The 22,275-nt window shown below is 43.4% G+C and overlaps 1 protein-coding gene and 1 long non-coding RNA gene across 5 annotated transcripts in view; one reads left to right on the top strand and one right to left on the bottom strand.

The window, feature by feature from the left end:
- The window catches only part of LOC144798606 (uncharacterized), a 1,317,000-nt gene that overhangs the window by 1,060,268 nt on the left and 234,457 nt on the right, over positions 1 to 22,275 (bottom strand). The window lies entirely within an intron of this gene.
- Positions 1 to 22,275, top strand: part of PTPRS (protein tyrosine phosphatase receptor type S) — a 320,940-nt gene that overhangs the window by 226,332 nt on the left and 72,333 nt on the right. For 2 of the 3 annotated variants that reach the window (XM_078669562.1, XM_078669563.1), the window contains exons 11-14: positions 13,982 to 14,079; positions 17,402 to 17,655; positions 20,206 to 20,296; positions 21,244 to 21,459. In XM_078669562.1, coding sequence (XP_078525688.1) covers positions 13,982 to 14,079; positions 17,402 to 17,655; positions 20,206 to 20,296; positions 21,244 to 21,459 — 659 coding nt within the window. Of the gene's footprint in view, positions 1 to 12,611; positions 13,194 to 13,981; positions 14,080 to 17,401; positions 17,656 to 20,205; positions 20,297 to 21,243; positions 21,460 to 22,275 lie in introns of all 3 variants that reach the window. The other variant, XM_078669564.1, reaches the window with a different exon arrangement.

Here is a 22,275-nt window from a genome sequence, read left to right as displayed (position 1 = left end):
TTGGAGAACCCTCAGAACAGCCCCAGAAGTTAGACGTTAGCACATCTTGTATCACAACATACCAGTCTATGTTATGCAACTCAACAGCAAACGGGCGAACAAGAATCACAGCTACTCATACCTTTTAACCTAAAGGATAAAACTGCCAAACAAAACGTTCTTGTTTACTTACATCTTTGATAAATAACCTACATTAAGGGGGGAAGGCAGGCACCAATGCATATCATGTGCAACAAAAATTTACCAAAAAGCACAGTTTTCACACGAGCCACTCTGTAATACAGAGAAAAATATGTGGTGCTCTTGACAGCATATTATCTTAACAATATGTGGCAGTGATAACAGCTGTTGCTCTATCTGTAAAAGATATGGCTCTAGGAGCAGCGTGAGTATTATCTAAAGTATTTGGCATTGGGGTTTATGGGACTGGTAGTAGCAATTTGCACTATTGGTGGTTTATGGGACTGGTAGTAGCAATTTGCACTATGTGTAAAATATATAGCGCTGGTGACAACTCTATAGTACTTATCTGCAAAGTATATGGCACAGGTGGGAGCAGTTGTATGATTTGTAAAATATATGGTAACTGGTGACAGCAGTAGATCTTTGTTAAATATATGGTGCTGGTGACAGCAGTATTATCTTTACACTATGTGGCAATGATGGCTTTAGTTAAGATTACTGTAAAATATGGTATTGGCGACAGCGGTGGGACTAACTAACATATAGCATATGTAGAAGTAGTTTACTCTGTAATTTTTATATGGCATGGACTGCAGCAAAAGTGCAATCTGCAGCAGACACGCCATAGGCAGCAGGTATGGCATGTAATGCAATGGTGGCAGAAGAGGTACTGTGAGAAGTACGCACTGATGGCAGCATTGGTGGAATGCACATTTATGTAAACGGGCCTCAGCAGTAGTTGAGGATGTGACACAGTTAATGACAAGAGTTAAAGAAGACAATACAGGCGGCAGATGCATCGTCGCTCACAGTGGTGATGTCAGTTGTCGGAGGCTGTGACCTACCAGGAAATTTCAGATGAAGCCTCTAGGTCGACCGGATTAGCAACCTGGGAATTCAATTTCGTTGTCCTCTGCATCAATGAATCCAGGGATTGCTATAGCAGCAGAATGGGAAAGCAGGATACAAGCAGGATTTCGAAGAATCTTCAGATTCGTGTTTAGTTACTACCATAAATGGATTACCTAGTAGAAATGGGATTTGGTGTCGCACAAAAGTCCTTGGGCTTCACCAATCACTCTGATTTAGCCTCCTGTATTATCCTTTCCACAGACCGGACTAAAGTTATCTTCACGTTGGCGTCTTCATCACTGATGCAGTTTGTGTACCAAACAGTCCCTTCCGCATAGCTGCAAGGGGCGGCTTCAAAGGTCCCCACCACTGATGCATAAAGAGCATTCTAGGCAGCCACAAGTCTTTTATGTTCAGTTTTGTATAGCGTGGTCCACATTATCTGGCTTAAGAGCATTTTTCATTGAAGTGAGGTTTCACTTTATATAATGAAGTATGTATCATACAGATACTAGTCAGAAAGAATGGGTCTACGTAGCAAGGAAGCAAACATTCTCTATGTGGAACTGTTATAAGGCATACCGCCTATATAGCGCTCAGGTGTAAATGCTAATGGTCAACTAAAATATTTCAATTAGTTAAGGGCGTCTTCCTTGGATCAGTGTACAACCTGTAGGTCGCTGGCTTTTATTGTGGCATCTTTCATACGTCGCTATATTGAGTGCCACTGTGATGTGGATCAGAAATACTTGGTTTCTCGTATGTGCTGCTCTAGATCACATTGTATGCGGGTTGGCGCGTGGTGGAGTCTCTTTTTTGCTCTCTTCTACTGTGGATATTTCTATTCATTTTTAAGGTATTTGACTCTCACTGATTCCCAAGTTTCAGTGCTGTCATCATAGAACTGCATTGGAAAGGAAGCAAATCTCATCTGTGGTCATTGTCCTCAGTCGCTCTGCCACTACAGTCACGGGACACCTCGTTTTGGAGTCGGAGAAATTGTCACACTTAAAGCAAGGATGCCTTTAGAGCTGGGTATCCAGTCTTTGTCTACACAAAATGAATCCATGTCACAATTTCAGGACAGCCAATGAGATACATTTACATTTAATGAAATGAGAATAAATTGCATTGTCTGTCATTAAATATTACATGGATTAGGCCCTCTCGGATCGCCAGTGGACTCCAAACTTATGTTCAATAAAAGCCATCCCAAGCTACTAATATCAATGTTGTAATAGGAATCATCCAAACAAGATTACGTTAGTGGCCACCCTATACAAGATTAGCGGCAGTGATCACCTCCGTACACCAGGCACGGCTGCCAGCCGTAATATAAGAAAAGCTTCGACACTTTGGAATGCCTTAGCATGGGTAATACATAACAACCTAGCTCAAATGCCCTTCTCAGCAAGGTAAAAATATTAGTTAAAAGTCCTACAACAGCACATAGTTTATCCCTTAAATATCAACTTTAAATTTATTTGGGAAACGTGAGTTCTGAAAAGACACATATTTTAATCTAATATACACTCTTTGAAATTTTGACCTACGTATATTATTTCAGCCAAGCAAAAGCTGCTAATTTAGAAAGCTGTGCTGCACTCAGGAGAGCCCCTTATAGGTAGATGGAGAGCAGCCACTAGCTCAGCAGCTACTTGACAGAGAAACCTGCTTTAGAACATGATATGGCTCTTCTTGGTGCTCATGCTAAATACTGGATCCTCTGTAAGAAATGGGGATGTACTTAACCTTCATTTTATGTTTTTCGTTCATGGGTGAAATGTATCTGGAAAAGGTCTGATGAAAAAGCAGTGCCGTACATAGATTCTCAAGTGGAATGGGGTCAGTGGGGCTGTGTGTGAAATATGTGGCCTCTGAGATAGCAGTAGTACCAAATGGAAATATATAAATAGCATTGATAACAACAGCAGCATAGTGTAAAAAGTGACAGCCCTAAGCCTACTGGAAAAATAGTAGCTTTTCTGACCACAGTAATTTTATATGCATAATAGGAAAAAACTGGGCTTAGAGCCCGCCCATTGCTTACCATTAATTAGTTCTATTGCCCCTTTTATTTACTTGCTTCTAATTTGACTGCTTGCCTTACTCTTCTTGTTGTTGTCACTTGCTGGGAGCATAGCGTCTTTACCTCTTTTCATTGCCTGTGTTGTATCCCTTCCACTGCTCCCTTTTAGGCAACTACTTTTTTCTCTGTCTTTAATCCCACTTTGAGTGGATGTATTTTCCAGCTCTCTCTTGTGTACTGCTCCTGCCTTCAAATACCAGCCCCAGTACTTCTTTTTGCTAACCTCCCCACTTGCACTCTCCCTTGTGTGCTGCTTTTCCCATTTGATACCTTACATGATGTGTACGCATTCGTCATGTCCGTATGTTATTTATTTTCTTTTTGTTTTGCTGATGATGTCCAGCCTCATCAAAAAGCATTTTGCTGAAAACCTTGGCCAAGCGAAAAGGTCAAAAGGCGAGACTCAATGGGTTAGCCAATGCTTGTCCATCCAATTTTCCATTACTTGCTTTAGTTTTATTTCTTCTCTTTCCCGCTAAGTTAATGTCTGCTTTATTTACCCTCCACTCCTCACTTTGTCCTATTGCTAACTCGCTTCTGCTTTCACAATCATGATTTTGTTTCTTACAATAATAACATTTTTATCCAGTGCTCGCTGCCACTGTCTTACTTTTTCAAGGCACGGTAAATAATGGTTCTAGCATCTTTGAGAACAGAAGGGCTTCATCCACTACGCTCGGATTCGTAACTACCACTTGCAGCTTGAACGCAAGTTTCTGTAGCAGGCACATAAACCCACTGATCTATGTCCGTCGGCCTCCTGCCGCTTCTATCTTCTAATGAAAATTCTCTGCCTTTGTCTTGCAGTGCCTATATTCCTGCCTTCTTTTTTCCATTCCAGTTATTGCATGTATTCTTCTTTTTTTACGTGTATTCTTTCCTTCAACGAAAGGCTGTTAATACCCAAAACCCAATTTCCTCCAGCTGCAAACAGCTACTTAAAAAGCAGGATCCTGTTGGTGGCGGTGAAGCTCTTATCTCACAGCCACCCCTGGGTGCCGTTCATTGTCACTCTAGGCTGGGGGCTGAATTTAAATACTGTATTAACACCAGTCCTCCCGTAGCGCTGGAAACAATTGCAAAATAAACCACGCAGTCTTCAGATAATATTTTTCTGTAAATGTAAAGCGTCTCAGGCTGGGTGATTACAGACACATTCTGTTGATTAAAAAATAGCCAGTTTCTGCAATAAGAGGTCTGATTTTTCTATTGTAATGCCAATGTGGATTTTAGCCATTTGGGGAACGATTTCCCCAACTCATCGAACAAAGAATAAACGATAGACTGCTGTGCCAATTTCTATCATTTCCCGGTTCCCACAGACGTACAAAGATGGAAAGAACTGACTTCGAAACATGCTGTTGTCGCCACCGGTCCTCCAACTTAGTTCAGTCTGACAAATCCACCCATGATCGATCCTGCCTTAATCCTCTCTGTAATTTTCCAGTAATCTGATGTTATAAAGTTCAAGAGGGTCTGCAGTTGCTGTTGTTCAAGGTGAGAAAGTTTCTAAAACTTGCCAGTCTTTGACCCAAATTGCTCGTTCAGGAAGGTTTAAGACAGCCAGGTGCTCAAATTTCACATTTCACTGTGGCCATACTTTGGGTATTTCTACTTGGAGCAAGCCCCAGGGTTGCCTGCTGTAAGAAGCATCACTCAGTCTACACAGACAGTGAGCCTAAGAAGAACACTTGGAAAATAAACAAAAAAACAGTTCCACAGCCCCTCAGTTAAACAGCGCTGTGCAATTTAACTTGGATGCACGAACCCAGAGAGCGTCGTGTCTGGGTGTAATGATGAGGCCGGTATATGTATAAAGATATATATTTATTAGATATTAAAAATAACAGGTGAGCGTTTCACGGCGATTCCGAAATCGTTAACGATGCTGTTCCAAGTCGTGTAAAAATCCGGGTCCAACTTCAAAACGTCCCAACGTCGCCAATTGTAATGATGAGGCCGGTATATGTATAAAGATATATATTTATTAGATATTAAAAATAACAGGTGAGCGCCAGGGAGCGGCTATCTAACAGCCTTACAACTCCACAACTGCCCCCACTCTCAAGATCCACATTCCACGTTCTCTCTTACCTCATAGCATTCCTACTAAACATTCCTACCACGAGGCTATGTAACATAAAGGTAAATGCACAACATAACACTGGGTTGATCTGATATCGGAAGAAGCTATGTAGAAAATGGCGTAATCTGTGCATATTTACTAATTTTATTTTGATATAGCTGATGGTTGCCTTGTGGATATGATCAAGCCCAACACAGTAGGCCTTAGCTGGTTATGGTGACAAGCCAATGATAAAGGTCACAGGCTTATTTGTTATGAAACGTTATGATGAAGACAGTAGGCCTGGCGTATTTATTGTGAAAAGCATATGTTAAAGTCAATAGACATTTAAATGCGGATTGTTAGCACTCTGTATTAAAGCTGACAGACTGGTATTTTGTTACATGGAATCCCACAGATTACTGTAGTAGGCAAGGGTTTTGCTGCTGGATGACCCCTCTGACAAACCATGGCTACAGAAGATTCGCACTATGAAAATCCATTTCAGACCCTCTTACAAGAGACCGTATTCTGCTTTCCCAACTATACATTTTTCATTTTAGGACAGTGTACCTGATCGTTGCATTGTGAAAAAGCTTACTATGGTGGGTCTGAATAGGCTATGGTGACAAGATAACAGTAACAGTTGCAGGCCTGATTGTTGCCTTGGGAAAGGTTAAGCCAGATGCCGTCGGTCTAGCCTGTTTATTATAAAGATTACAACACATGCAGCAGGCCTGGCTTATTTATTTGGGAAAGCATTTGTTTAAGCCAATAGGCCCCTAACAGTGATTGTTATCCCACTATGCTATAAGCAGGGTCACTGAAATTATGTGGCAGGGGAAGACCAAATTATGCAGCAAGGTTGGCTAAATTATGCAACAAGAAAGGGAAAATTATGCGGCACTTATTGTGGTAGTATTACGTCATTATTTTGTCATTTTAACTCATGGTATCACTGTCTGGGAAAACAAATCCCCTCAGGAGTATCAGTCTAACAACAAATACTGCAATATGCAACTTAAAGGTGACCAGTCAACTTTTGTGAAAAGCCTTCCCCTGTGCTTACATCACAATGTTTTTAGTAACTTTTGATCTATTTGAGCTGGAAATAATTTTGTTTGCTAAAATCTGCAGATTGTTTAGTAGATAAAGGATTTTGGGCCATATGTATCAAGCTAATTAGCATTCGCAAAGGACGAAATTCTGCGAATTTCGGCCTTTGCGAATGCTAATTAGATAAATGGTATGTATCAAACATGTTTGATGCAAAATAAGGAATTGCAAAATTTGCTATTCCTTATTTTGCGATTGCACTTAAGGAATCGCAAATTTTGCGATTCCTTAAATGCAATGTATCAAACAAAAAATATTCAAAAATTGCCATTAAGGATTCGCAAATTACCACCAACTTCTAGTTGGTGGTAAGTTGCGAATTCTTTTCAAAAAGCATTTTTACAAAAAAAACAAAGGTGCATATGACGCCCATACATGCCCTTAGGGCATGTATGTGCGCCATATGCCCCCAAATGTCTTTTTCAGGGGTGCAGCAGGGTGTTCTTGAGACACCCCTGCACCCTTGAAAAAATTCCTAATTTGCGATTAGCCAATTGCTAATCGCAAATTGCACTTTCATTCCTATGGGCCTCCTGGCCCATGGAAATGAATGGGTAATTTGCGATTAGCAATTTGCTAATCGCAAATTAGGAATGCTAAGGAATCGCTATTGAAAAGCGATTTTGTACATACATACCGTTTTGCGAATTCCAAACAGCGATTCCTTAAAATTCGCTATTTGGAATTCGCTAAACGGAAGTATGATACATATGGCCCTTTGTGGCAAATGCAGCCAATCCATAACTATGCAAATAAATGCATAACTCCCGTGGGTCTGGTTATAGGCCATATAAAGGTATTTTTCGACACATAATCCTACAGAATACCATAGTAGGTGAGGGTTTTGGTGTCTGTCGACCATTCTAACAAACCCCGTGAGAAGATCATTTTCACTGTGATGATTTATCAGGACCTATTGAGAAGGTTTATATAATTTTGTGCCAGTTTTAATACTGAGTATATTTGTAGGTGTATAACTGTAGGCATGATGGTTGCCAGTTTATGCACACTTCACTAGGCCCGTGTTACAGTGTCAAGCCAATGGTAAATGCTACAGGCCTTATCTGTTCACTTGGAAAAGTTCTGTCAGGTTCCTTTGGTGTAATTAATTTATGATGAAAAGTTATGACAAGACAAGTAGGCCTGGCCAGCTTGTTGGGAAAAGTATGTGTTAAAGGCAATACACTGTTATGGGTGGATTATTATTACACTGTACTGAAGCCTGTATTTTCTTACACCCAGAATCTCTCAGATTACAGTGGTTATGGTGTTGGTGATCCATCCTCCCTAGGCTCTGTTCGAAGGGATTGTAATTTTGTACATATGTGTAATTTTATTACACTATATCTGATGTTTGCCTTTTGGGAAGGCTTATGTCCAACACAGTAGGTCACACCAGTGCCATCTTATCCCCTAACTCATTGATGTTCAGTTTGTCAACTTTGGAAGCGTAAAATGTCGTCCATGTCTCAAAGCATCTGAACTTGAGACCTGCAGGATACACCTAAAGGTGTGCAGCAGGAGTGTAAACAAGCGCTCTCCCGTACAGATGCAGATCTGTGGCTGCATTATCTGTACATAATATTCAAAGAGAGTTTTAGTATTATCTAAATAATAAATAATCATGTACACAGAACCCAGCTAACCCTCCAGTGGCTGTATCTTTGCTTCTGGCTCTCTACTGTGACCTGTTGCATTTCAGAAACATATGTGCTGTGCAAGAAAATAAGTTACTTACCTTTAACTGTAGCTCTCCAGTATTGAAATCTTTAATAGTTTCACATGCTTTAATCATTCCACGGCATCGAAGTGGGACTCCCACTTCAACGATGGGGAATGATTCAAGCATGTGAATCTAGGAAAGATCTAATACTGGAGAAATACCAGATACACACACAGACGTGACAACCCTGATGAATTGTTTGCTCAAAATTGTCTTTTAGAACAGCATTATAAAGTTTCAGAACGTCAACTTGAAAAATTGCACTTTTTCCAGGATGATTTCCTCCCCCACAACCAGGGGTCCCTAGTGCCATTTAGTTTTACCTCCAATATGCAGTGTATCATCTTCCCTCCACATCAAAGTTGTCAGTCTCCTCCTCTTTCTTCATCTTTTTTAGGATGCGTGTAGTCCAACGCTTAACCTATTTTACTATGTTTCTTTCTCCGCCTCCTGCGGTCAAGGCTCTCCAACCACCTTCATCTCTATTTGTTGGCGAGGTACCTGCTCTGCTTCTCTTCCTTTTTCATGATATTTTCTTCTAATTCTCGTCCCCCATCTCGCACCACTCCGACTCCCGCACTTTACATGTTTCCTCTTTGATCATGTCTTCAACTATTTGTCAAGTGTTAGAAATGGGATTTTTGGTAGGCTAGGGTGTGGGTCAAAGCCAGGCAAAAACCACCACTCTAGTCAGGATAAGGGCATTACACTTCTAAAATAACCCCTGCTCACCCCATTGGTAGCTTTGCACGAGTAGCCAGGCTTATCTTAGAGGCAGTGTGTAAAGCATTTGCCCATAACCAACAGTAATATAGGATATACACTACAAAAGGACACCACACCAGTTTAGAAAAATATCCAATATTTTTATATAATTAAGACAAGACAGAAACGATTAAAATCCACAATACTATTCTTAAAAGTTCACAGTTCCAAAAATACGCTGATTAAAAAGGGCTCCTTGTGTGGATAGCTCCGTCCCGGCTACCACAGCGTCGGGAACAACAAAATCCAACAGTTCTGGCTGGTCGGGGGCCAGCTACGGTGTCGGGAAGACCCGCAAACAAGTACCTGTGAGAAATGCAGGGTGTGGAGGCCCTTGAAGTCACTCGTGTTGCGGGTCAAGCTCCTCTCTAGTGGAATCCGGAGCGCTGGCACTGGCAGGCGTCGGTTGCTGCGGTGCGAGGGGCAGTGGTGCGGCGTGTGGCGCCCCCAGGTCGTGGTGCGAGCAGCGGCTCGGTGGTGGCGTCAGATGACTTAGTCCGCGAGACCAGAGTCGCGGTGCGAGATGAAGGCGGTGCTCGTCACGGCGCTAGCAGGTCACGGTGCAAGCAGTGGCGTAGTCGTTGCTGAAGCGATGTTGTCGGCTGATGAACTGTAGTCTGCCCTCGAACCACGGTGCAAGCTGCAGCATCGATTTCGGCGTGGAGGAGCGGCGTCGGGGAGGCCAAGGCGTCCTCATGAAGCAAGACGGTGCGGAGTGCGGTGCTCACAGGTCACGGTGCAAGCATCGGCTCGGTGGCGGTGTCAACAGGCGTCGTCGGTGAGACGAGGGTTGCGGTGTGGCGCTGCGACGGTGCCTTCAGGACACGGAGACGGCTGTGGCGTCGTAGACTTCATCTAGTTGGTGTTCTTCGGGTTGCAGCACAAAACACAGTCCCAAGTGCTGCGGGCCGAAGAATTTGAAGTCTTTGCTGTTCCTGAGACTTCGTGAATAAGGAGCAAGCTCCACCTCAAGCCCTTGGAGAGACTCACAAGTTAGGTTGCAGAAAGTCCAGTCCAGGCCTTTCACTGCCCAAGACAGAAGCAACCGCTGCAGGTCAGCCCAGCCAAGCACCCAGCAAAGCAGTCGTTCCTTTTCGCAGCTTCTCCGGCTCTTCTTCTTGGCAGTCCTCTTGATCCAGATGAGTTCTAAAGTTCAGGGGTCGGGCCCCAGTATTTGTACACAAAATCCTTTGATCCTCCAGGCAGAGGGTGTCAGTTCCCGGCCAGTGCCATTTCGGACTTCTATGGTGTGATTTCCTGGCAGGAGGTGGAGACCCTTTGAGGTACAAGGAAATCTCCTCCCTTGTCCCCCATCGTAGCCCAGGTCTATCCGGCCCTTTCCTGACCTACTTAGATTATCTGGAGCCATACCCGCTCCCCAGCCTTCTGTCCTCCAACCCCAGACTGGCAATCCACATTCCAACAGTGGCACTAGGGATGACCGGGCAAAATAATACCCACTTTCTAGAAGTGGCCTTTATGAACTCAGAATGGAAAGGGTACATTCACTAAAAGCTGCGGCTTTAGATTCCGAGTTCAGGCATACTAAACTACATCTCCTTACCTACTTCCCCGGGCCCGTTTTGTTTATACATTGTGATAAACTGACTGCCTGATCCATCCTACGGGGAAGGGGTGACGTTGCAACAGAGAAGAGCGAATTTGGCTGCATTCACTATCAGGGCACACCACACACCCCGGCATGTCCTACCTTTCACATACAATGCACCCTGCCCATCGGGGTACCTCGGACCTACCTTAGGGGCGCCTGACATGTAAGAAAAGGGAAAGTTCAGTTACGGACCAGTGTGGGCACGGGCTGCGTTAACATGGCAGTCGGGACTGCACACAGACTCAGCAGTGGCAGGTCTGAGATACCTTTTTTAGGGCTACGTACGTGGGTGGCACAACCCGTGCTGCAGGCCCAAGGGTAGCATTTGATTCACAAGCCCGTGCTGCAGGCCCAAGGGTAGCATTTGATTCACAAGCCCCGGCACCCGTAGTGGCCTTTACTGGAGACTGACAAGTAAATCAAGCATCCAATCATGGAAACACCAATTCATAACACAATTTACCATAGGAGCACCTGCACTTAACCACTGATCAGCAGTGTGAAAAGTGCGCAGAAACGTTATGCCAGCAAACACAGAGTTAAAACCGGGAGGTCAGAAAGCAAAAAACTCAGGGGAAACACGCCAAAAGATGCCAAGACTAACATCAAGTATACCTATTTTCACATGTTCCCTGTCCTCCCAGCTTCTTCCACACCTTTGGTAATGAATGAAATACAGCACACACATGCACAACCATTTTTCTTATGTATAATCGATGTTCTATTTTTTCCCCTTTGAATCGTTTACTTCAATTCCTGTTATTTTAGGTATTGTGGTAACGTATTTGTTTTACTTTAAATAGGTACTTTTTCATTTCAGTTCCTAGAATATTTTTAATGTAATTCGAAGGTTTTTATTTCTATTTTGTTTGAATTCTTAATCAAAACGTACTCTAGTGTGTTGTTCTTGTTGTTTTCATGATTTTTATTCTAAATATGCCTATGCTGCTTGACTTAAGACCTGGGTGTCAATCTGTGTCTATTTCTCCCTATCATTTTGACTTTTTGCCCCCAAAAATGGCTTTACGTTACTGCTGACTTTCCTCAGCTTGGAACTCTCCTTGCTGAATTTTTGTGGCTAACAAACAATACAAACCACATAATTCCTTTCATTCAAGGCTCTGGGATGCTTTGACTCGTATTCACTGCAAATTAATAAACTTAATGGCAGTCACCCAGAGTATATCTATTTGAACTTATTTTTGGAAACATAACATTTCTTAGGCCATCACATAGTTGCATAATTCAACAGGGCCAGCGACACAGTTTGTTAAAGCAAACCTAACCAACCTTTACAAACTTCTGATCATTGTTAATCGAGTCCTACATAAGAAAAGGATATCCTTCTCTACAACAGCTAAATGGTACATTTCACCCAGAAACCTTAATTCCTCTGCAAGTCCCTCCTACTTACTCCAAAGTTCAGGAAATATCAAATGGGGGCTGTGCTTTCCTTGATGGGCCTCCCACTACTAAAACTACTGAATTCTCTTCTAGAGTAATTAAGAAACAAAAGGACATTGTTCCTGTAGCAAAGCTCTAAAAACATGTCTCCAAGTAACATGTCCACTTATCAGTAGTCCCTATATTCCAATATGAGATTCTATTCAATACTACAGTTGGTTGGTATGATTACTGGAGGCAGAACTAGTACATTTAAAAAGCAGGTTAGTCTTCGGCCTTAATAGGGGCCACTCCGCCAATGACGTCCTAGCAGGTTTTCATACCTGGATATCATTAAAAAAAAGTGAATTCTGGAATTCGTACTTGTGCCACTTGTACATTGAAGGTTTGGGGTGAATTACATATACAAATAAATAAAAAGAGACCAAATGATTTGAAATTAATTTTTTCCACTGGAATGCTCCTTTGCATTGTGCTCCACCCATTTTTCATTATCCCCAGATCACAAAGCGTGATCAGGTGGGAAGCGAGAACAAGACGTAGGGGTCCTTCGATCTACAGCCAGCAAGTAGTCCGCTATACAGTCCCACATTGCCCTCTCTTCTGTCGCAGCAGAAAGCTAAGCTAGCCCAGTGAGTCTTCACAGGTGCAAGTAGCAACCTTAGGGCTCAGGAAACGGTCTTCCAAAAATTGGTTCTTATTGGCATATAATGTTGTGAGCTTTCATCTTGATTTTGTTTAGTTCTTGTGTGTAAACATTTGTCTAATACTGAGGGATCTTTCTTGTTCTGATCTTTTGCAGTTCCTGGCAAACCTCTTCTGTCCGTCCATCAGACTTTGGAGGACCGCCTGATGGTGCAGTGGGAGCCTCCAAAGTCAGAAACTCAGATTCTGGGCTACCGGCTGCAGTTTGGGCGGCAGGACATTGACCCTCTGTCAACACTGGAGTTCACAGCCCTGGACGACAAGTACACTGTAACCAATGTCCACAAGGGTGCCACCTACATGTTCAAACTGGCAGTCAAGAGCCGGGCAGGCTTTGGGGAGGAAGCATTAATGAATGTTACCATCCCTGAGGATGTGCCCAAGGGCTTCCCACAGATTGACTCTAGTGATGTCACTGCCATGTCCATCCAGTTTACCTGGTCCCCACCGGTGCTTGCAGAGCGGAACGGCATCATCAAGAAGTACACAGTGGCCTACCGGGAAGCTGGTGTTCCTGGCAACCCCGAGGAGATAGAGCTGAGCTCCTCGGAGAGTTCCTACGTCCTGAGGGAGCTGAAACCCAACACAGCATACGATGTCAAAATCAGAGCCCACACCAGTAAAGGGGCAGGCCCATACAGCCCTGTCATCCAGTACCGCACATTCCACCTGGACCAAGGTAGGGCATATCATTTCCTCTCTAACCGAGATATTCAGGTGGGGTGCTGAAAACCAGCAGCACCCATGCTGTGGCTTGCAGCCTCTTTGCTCAAGGGGGTGCTGGTTTCCTAGCACTAGAATTTCACCACCTCTGTCAGGTAAGTCTTCCTTTCACTTTCCTTCAAGTTGAGTTCAGACACTTCTGACTGGCACTTGGCAGGACCAGTCCAATTACAGGTGGGAGGAGCCTTTTCTTCAGCCCTTTTGCAGTAATGATTTTCTCATCGACCGACCATCATCATGACCGCTATACTCAGCAGCCTAGCTCCTTGCCCCTTGCAATAACCATGACATCCAGCGCTTGCGTTACATTTCGCGTGAAAAGCAGCAGCATAATATTACGTAAGGCATCTTCTATCTTCCTAACCCCCACTCCCAACTACATGTTTACCAAAGTACCTTTCTGAACTGCCATTTCCTTGAGGGCAGAGAGAAGTGAGATTTTGGTCTTTTTTCACCCATAATCTGTCTGTTAGCTGTGGTGGTGCTTTTCTCACACAGCGCTGCACAGGGCATAGTACTACTATGTGTTTTACAGGACAGTGCGACACAAGAGTTGGTGTAAATCCTACTTTACTGATGTTATCCAGGTGCTGCTTGTCTTTCATTTGTCATAAATGTGATTTAGACTGGGTTTTGTAAAAATGTCAGGTTCTGTTCTAGGTCATCATTCACAGGTCATACTTCTCATGTATCTAATTACCTTTCCTCTGCTTGTCTGTTACCTCCCTGGCTCTTTGCCAACAGTTTTACCCAAAAATTTCAAGGTGAAGATGGTCATGAAGACGTCTGTTCTCTTAAGCTGGGAGTTTCCTGAGAATTACAATTCCCCAACGCCTTACAAAGTAAGTAGATTGATCACGGTTGTACACTAAGAGACAATAGGGTGGTGCGAAATATTGTGAATCAGTGCAGAGGGGTTTCCACGGTGCTGGACTTTCAGTGCATCAGTGTTGATCGATCTAATGCTTAGTTGCAATGGCTGTGTGTCAACTGTGCATTCAGTATCTCCAGAGTGAATATTTTGTACTTTTAATACTTCATGTCTGCAGTCCAGGACTGTAGTGTTTTCAGTGTGTTGTGTGTGAGTTGTCCACTTTAATGGCCTTTGGTTTGTGGAAGCTCTACTGCAGTGGGTCCACAATGCTAACCCTGTGACCTGTGCTAAACAAATTACTAGGTGTCTTTAATGCCCATAAATAATGTTTCTGTTATGTGTCTTCAGTGCAGGTGTTTATTGGATATCTGCATTAGTGCCCCCAAGAGCTTGTAATACACAAACAGGTGGTTGCATGTCGTAGAAAGCTGACATTTTATGTTGTGTACCAAAATGAGGTCCACTACCTAAAAAGTGCAGATGACACTTATTGGCTTACATGGCTTAAATTAATAATCTCAAATGCTCTCTTTGTGACAGAGTGGGTGAGCAGTTCAGGCTTATCAGAGGGTAGTGTTAAGCATTTATTATACACAGAGTCAATGAATGAGACACACACTCAAGACTAAACTCGAGACCAATTTAGAAAAATAACACTGATTTTATATAATTTTAGACACCAAGATCATCGGAGTCAGATAAGTTCTTTAGATGTTATCGATTTTTTGAGTAATAACAGTAGAAAATGACAGCTGTCGAATGTGAGGAATGAGCCTCGAACGCAGTAATGTTATCCTATGGGAGAAACATTCACTGCATAGGTACACTTACAGACGACTTACAGGACCTGTAAGAAAAAGGCTGCAATTGGGGACTGGGGGATCAGTCCGGGCTGTCAGAACCCACAGGGGGCTTGGCTCTTGAGTTCCTCAGGACCACAGAGACACCATCGGTTTACTTGAGCCCAGGCTGAGGAGGTCAGGTGAAAAGTCGTTTTGTCTGGCGTGTTGCTGAGTTAGAGGCTCTCACGGTTCTTGGTGTACCTGCAGGAGAGGGAAAAAAACATAGCAGGGCCACTCTCGGTGTGGAGCTGGCCTCTCTCAAAGTCCCTCGATGTGCAGGTAAGTTTTGGTGGCGGTCCGACTGAACACAAACAAGCTTTGGTGCTTGCAACTGGCTCTGGTAACCTGGGTGTTGGTGCAGGGAGGCTCCTGAAGGGTCTAGTGGCTCAGTATGCGATGGGGAGCTGGGGTGGACCTGTGGGAGCCTCAAAGTCCTTCTTCTGGGGCTCTGCTCACTCGGTGGGACCGGGGGTCGACAGAACGCTGTGTGGGGCAGATGCGGTCGGTGCCTGCTGGCTCAGCGAAGTGAATCCTCCACTCCAAGGGAGATGTCCCTGGGTCAATGAAGTGCTGGACAGACCCCCAAGGGGACTTCTGGACTAGTTGTCTCTGAGATTTTAAGTGCTGGTCCACAGTTCTCACGTCTTCGGCTCTTTTTTTTCCCTTCTTTTTTCAGACAGATGAATCGGAGTTCCTGCCGTCAGGGGGCCACCTAAATACTAAATTTAGGAGCGTTAAGGGGACTGAAGGGTAGTAGCCAATGGGCTATGTACCCTTGAGGTCACTACACCCTCTAAATGACTACTTCCTGTGGTGAGTGGGCGTAACCCTATCCCAAAGTTCTTAATTCCACCAAAAACAAGATAGTGGAACCCTTCTTTCGTGGAGCACATCAGGTAGACCACCTTAGGGGTGTGACTAGCCTGGAGGTGCAACACAACTACTTGCACAACTAATAAACTGCCTGTCCTGGTGGCAAATGTGCCTCAGGGCAGGGGGTGGCATTCTCCAGGTCTGGAGGAAGCCAGGGTTGCATATTAAAGGTGGCAGATGCTTTGAAGCATCTGGCCTTGGTATGCAGATTCACTAGCCATCCTGCTGGAGGAGGTGATAACACCTTCTCCAGAGCAGGCATTGTTTCCTGACCTCAGAGAGTGGTGACTCTCACCTACAAGGGGTCAAAAACTCGGCTGTGGTGGCAGGCTGGACGAGACCAGTCAGTCAGCACACTACAAGACTAGTAGGGTTCAGAGGGTGCCTTTACGGTGCCCTTTGGGTGCCTTTCATAATACATCCAATACGGGATTCAGCATGGATTTATTAGGACAAGGTTGTTGATACCAAATGCCATAGGTCTCAGTGAAGCCATTTTGGAGCTGGGTAACCCGTAATTACCAGTGCCCATTACATACCTTAATATGGCTTCCCTGTTCACTTGCCATATCGAGTAATATAACTTGACATCTCAGGGGCATATCTGCTCATTCAGGTATGTCCTCACATACAAAATAGTGCACCCTGCCTTAGGACTCTAAGGCCTTCTGTAGGGGTGACTTACATATAATATATGCTGTGACTTTGGCATGGCACACAGTAAGTGTGCCTTGTCGTGTTTTCACACATTGTTTGCACCATGTTACACAGCCTGCAATGGCAGTCTGCATGCAATTTATACAAGGGTCCCTTAGAGCAGCATAATACGTGATGCAGCCCTTACGCACCCTTTTTAGTACCCATGCCTTGGGTACCAGTGGCACCATTTACACGGAGGCTTACAATGGTGCCTAAGTGTGTGCCAACAGTGACACAATTCGACCGATTTACATTGTTTTTAGGGAAAGAGCACTGGCACTGGGGCCTGGTTAGCAGGGATCCAGTGCACATCAGCCGTAAACCTTCGGTACTAGTGACAAAAAGCGGGAGTGGTCATGACAAAAAGGGGCACTTTCCTACACGTGTAATGCTAAAGTCAGTGGCTAATGTACTTTCGTTTTATGCTGTCTAAAGTGTCAGGTCTTTTTTTTTCCGTACACTTATTATTGGTGATCTGCAAGCACCATAGTATGCGTCTGATACACTGAAGTTTGGGTATTTGTCTGTTGTATGATAATAGATCTATGTGTAGAGCATTATTTCTGGCTATAAAGTTCAATGAATGCTGGTTATTGACTGTGACTGTTTATCGCCTACTGAGTATCTGCAGTGTTTTTGTTTGGTGTTGAATAAAAAATGCTGGTCAGCACAATACTGGTCTGTGATACGAGTAATGATTGTTTGATGTCTACTTGATAATTATATTACTTGGTTGTAACAACCTAAAACCCTTCACCTTAAGAACTGCGAAGGCAGTGGTATTCACAGAAGAGCGGTACAGCACCCCTTCCAAAGTATGCTTTATATAGTTGTGTTCAAGAGAGAGAAAAGTATACTAAGCTCTACTTGTTTCAGATTCAGTACAACGGACAGAATGTGGTGGTAGATGGACGAACCACCAAGAAGCTGATCACTAACTTGAAACCCAAAACCTACTACACGTTTATACTGACAAACCGGGGAAACTCCATGGGTGGTCTTCAGCAGAACGTGGCTGCATGGACTGCCCCCAACATGCTAGGACTCAAACCAGTGGTGACCAGGAAGCCCGAACCAGATGGGACTATTTTGGTGCTTTTACCTGAAATAGAGCCTTCGGAGCCAGTCCGGTAAGTTCTCCGACAAGCTAGGTTTTCACTCTGTGCATAGGGCTGTCGCTAATTAAACAAGAATGTAATTTTCCCACAACTGAAATTTTAATCCTTCCCACAACATAAATTGCTATTTCTTTCTGCAAACCTTATAAACGTCATCTATACCTAAACCTTCCCATAGGCCTACATCTAAAACGTGGTTTAATCCTGGGCTTTTCCTTTACAAATCTTTGTTATCAGTTAGTTAGTTTGATTACCACCGATTGATTGAACCAAATCAACAATATAGCTCCTGAAATGCAATGAGTTGCTGGAGGAAAGCCCTGGACTGGAAGCACAGTGTCCTGCAGAACGGTTGGCCATCCCCATCAGAGCATGGGTGTGGAATACGTTTCTAGGCATGCGTGGAAGCTCTGGGAGCAGACCACCATCTAAAGAACTCTAGAGTAGAAACTAAACCGCATTAGGCAGTAGAGTCCGGGACGATGCACAATATGTGAATAGCAGCGGACAATGTTTTGTGGACAGAATACAATATCCAATGCACACCTTCATTCATTCGTGTACATTACACCCTTGCACAACACCTCCCCCCACCCAGTACAATGACCATTCTAATATGCCTTTTCCTACGCTACATTTCTGAAATCAGAGTAACAATTCTAAGCATTAAAACAATATTATTTACTATCACCCTGCATATTTGTACGTAAATTATGATCTTAAAGCTTCTCATTAACAAGTGAGCAACTCTTTTGCTTCCCCCTTTCTGACAGTCATCTTTATCTTTTCTTGCAGCCCAAGGTTAACACCACCTTCAATGTTTCCAACCTACCTAATCATAATTTCAGCATCCACCACTACTTGTTAAATTCTACAAAATGTCCCCTTGTAAGCAATACACCTCACCCTTTTGTTAATCCAACCTGCAGTATAACCTAACATTTATAGTGTAGTCCAACTTTGAGATCCCCAAATTAAACTGTATGTGGTCATGCGCATTCTGAATCTAGAACTGTTCAACAAATCTTTCAGGCTCTATTGCAACCGAAGGCCCTTACATCGCACCAAACCTCTGTACTCTAAACGCGCACATCCCTCAGGCCTACACCTCTCCTGGATTAAACTACCCCACAAAACCAACAATCATCCATTTTATGGCGCCCATTTTTAAACCAACACTTATTGTCGCTCCAGTATAAACCTTTGCCATGCTATCATTCAGTCTAAAAACCTCGACCCAGCCAAACGTAAACATTTAGTACTTTCAACTCTGACCTAAAACCTTTATGAAAATGAAGTCCTGATATTACTCCCTCTTTCAAACTGTAACACACATTCTTATCTTTATTCATACATGTGTTTTTCCCCCCACATAAATATGCCAATCACTCACCTCAGCCCCCCTTAAATCCCTACTGGAGCCCTCAGCTGAGCCTAGCCTCTGCCCTCGTCCAATTCCCCCAAGGTTGGAATTATACCCCAAACCTAAAGTCATCTCTGAGGCCTCAACATGAGGGTTTGTAGACTCTGATCTCTCTGCATGTAAACACATTTAAAACTCCTCAACTCCTCAAGTCTTAAATCCAGTTCATCTAAATACAATTAATCTATGCTGAAACCATCATCTGCCTCCTCATTCCAATCTGACTCCACCTTTCCCAGCTGCAATCCATGCGTCCCTTAAATAAATGTAAGTGAGCTAGCTGCCACGCTAATCCCTCTATCCTTCCTGACTAACTGCTGAAGTACTCTGAGTATGAAGCCCAACCTCTTCCTAAAACAAGCGTCTACCACTGTTTTAAATTCATCTGCGCTACACTTCTTCAGTGTCCATTTTACTAGATATTCCCTCTCATCACACCACACAATATAGAAACTAATATGTGCCCCTCAGTGCTAACTGGCACACATGAAAATGCTTAATCTGCAGAAAACTAGTAAAATGTGTCATGTGCACCAGCAGACAACCAGAAATGTTCAAATGAATCTATAGGCATTAATTACCGCCTGAGAAAAATTACATGTTACCATCCTTTTTTGTATTCTTAAGGAGCGACATATTCCATTCCATGATGTTACAAAAAAAACGGAGACACTGTAGTCTTCGCCACAGTCTACTGCACAAGTTTAAGCAAGGCTCTCCTGGCCCTGTATGTGAAAGGCAACTGAAAGCATGCCATTGTGCATGGCCCAGCTATATTCTGGGTGCTTTCACTTCCTGTGTCCCTCACTTTCTATCTTTCTCTGCATTTTCACTGTTTTCTTTCTCCCTTCACTGTCTCTGCTGTCCTCTTTCCTTCAATCTTGTCTCTTTTTCTGTTATTTTGTTTTATGTCTTATACTCTCCTTGTTTCCTTGCATCTTTCTGTGTCTCACCCTCTCTCCTCTGCCCAGCGCTGTCGATCCAGGTATTTCTTTGTAAAACAAGTGGTCACTTAAGTTTCTGTTCACCAGCCCAGCTAGCCATCATATTGGGCGACTTACATTCTATGTTGTCTCCAAGGCTCCAACTAGTCATTCTAGTGCTCTTCTTTATTTCTTCTTTTCTCTCACCATCTTCAGAAATTATTATATTGTGGTGGTGCCTTTAAAGAAGTCCAAAGGACATTTCCTGAACCCATGGGGAAGCCCAGAAGAGATGGATCTGGAGGAGGTGAGTCTGTTCATTGTACAGTTAACTAGTATGATTGCTGGGACGTGAGGTGAGTGGGGCCAAATCTAATGGTTTCCAGTTTCATACTTCTATACCAGTAGGGGAAATTCAGGTACTATTTCTTAAACTTTTCGCATATGTCAAGCAAAACACATGGGTGGTGTCGACTGGACATGCCTGTATTCCACCAAGCTAGGGGTTTTTCCCTTTGTGCTAGTGTCCTTTCTTACAGGCTACAGCTGTCCCCTGTTGCCCCCATGCAAGAAAGCTCATCTTCTGTTTTTGCTAATTCCCACATGTTCTGTTTTTATGGTGTGCCAAACTTTCCTTTGGCAGGATTGTGCAGACTGTTTGTACAAGACAAGCTCTATGAACATCTTTGTTCCTCCATGCCATCTGTCTATTTCATCGCCTTGATTTACTTGGTCTATAGTCTTTTTTACTCTAATTTATCTTTGGTGTGTTGAGTTTCTCTGTAGCACTGTTTCATGGTGGTGCAGGGACTACTCACCATTTTCAGCTTTCTCTGGGGCAGTGTGCATAGCGTTTTCATTCACTCTATGGGGTGCTCGTATATTGCAGTAGCCATGATTTTGTTGCAAGTTTAGGCTATTAGGATTATTAATCGTGGTCATGATGGTGTTTGTTTCTCTCTGCCAGTTTTAGGTGCTGTACTTAGTTTGGAAATGGCAGTGATGATATTGGTTTTCTATTGTGTTTCCTGATTTCTCCATGGTTTTGTTGATTGCTCCATGGAGCTCATTGGTTCTCAATTGTGGTGTTTATCTTTGTGGTGGAGTTTGTGTATATCTAAATTCCTGGTTTAATCTTGATTAATTTCTTTGTTGCAGCACTACATTCTCAATGGCTGCATACTCTTATTACCCTTACCCCAAAAGCATTCTGATGCAACTTACTGATTAAGCTCAATTTTGTTCCTTTTCAAGCTGATCCAGGATATTGGAAGACTCCAACGCCGAAGTCTTCGACATTCACGGCACTTAGATACTGCAAAACCGTACATTGCTGCCCGTTTCCGAAAGCTGCCGCCTCATTTCACACTGGGGGACATGAAACAGCATGATGGGTACCTGAACAAAGCCCTAGAGGTCGGACAGCGCTATGTGTTCTTTATCTTGGCAGTGCTGGAGAGTGCGGAGGCTGTAAGTTTACACTGTTGAGGTTATCATTCTTGTTGTTTGTTCACCAATAGCACCTTCTCATCTTCTCTCATTCCTCTATCCCCTTTTTACTCTACATGCATTGTTTGCCCCCACACCTCCGTTCTCCCTCTTATTTCTGTTTTGTTCCATTTCTTCATGTGCTCATTTGCCCTTTCTATGTTTCAGTTATTCCACCATTTTCCTTCCTTCCTTTCGCTTCCTTTCTTCACTTCCTTCAGCACTTGTACTTCTTCCATTCAGATATTTCCTCCTATCTGCTCTCTTCTTCTCATGAACCCTTTGTTCCTGCAACCATCTTTTCCCTATATCCTTTCTCCATTTCTACTTAGTTACTCATTCCTTCCTTCATCTTCTTTCGTCACTTTCCATTATGTCTTTGACTTCGCTCCTTTGCCTGCCTTCATTGGTATTGTCTTCTTTCACCCTCTTCCTTTTCCCACATTCCTTGTTTTGCCTCCCTTCTTTACTCTGCCATCCTCCCTTCGCCCCTTTCTTTCTTCACTCACCTTTTTTTGCCCTAAAGCTAGCACCTTTTTTCCTTCATCTACCTTCCTCGCATCACACATTTCCTTTCACCACCCTTCAGTCTCTTACTTTTTTTTCATTAGTTGGCTACCAAATAATTTCAGCCCTTCTTCACTCATGACCTACAAATAGGACGTGAAGTCAGGACTCTACTCTTTTGTGATGGAGAGAAACAGATTTATGTCTGATGGATATGCAGGGACAAGCCAGATTTTTGCAAGATGACCCTATTCAGGATTTATAAGCTATGCATTGTTCTACTATCTAGTG

Source organism: Lissotriton helveticus, chromosome 12, assembly GCF_964261635.1.
Source record: "Lissotriton helveticus chromosome 12, aLisHel1.1, whole genome shotgun sequence".
NCBI lineage: Eukaryota > Metazoa > Chordata > Amphibia > Caudata > Salamandridae > Lissotriton > Lissotriton helveticus.
This window is presented reverse-complemented; position numbering and strand designations above follow the sequence as displayed.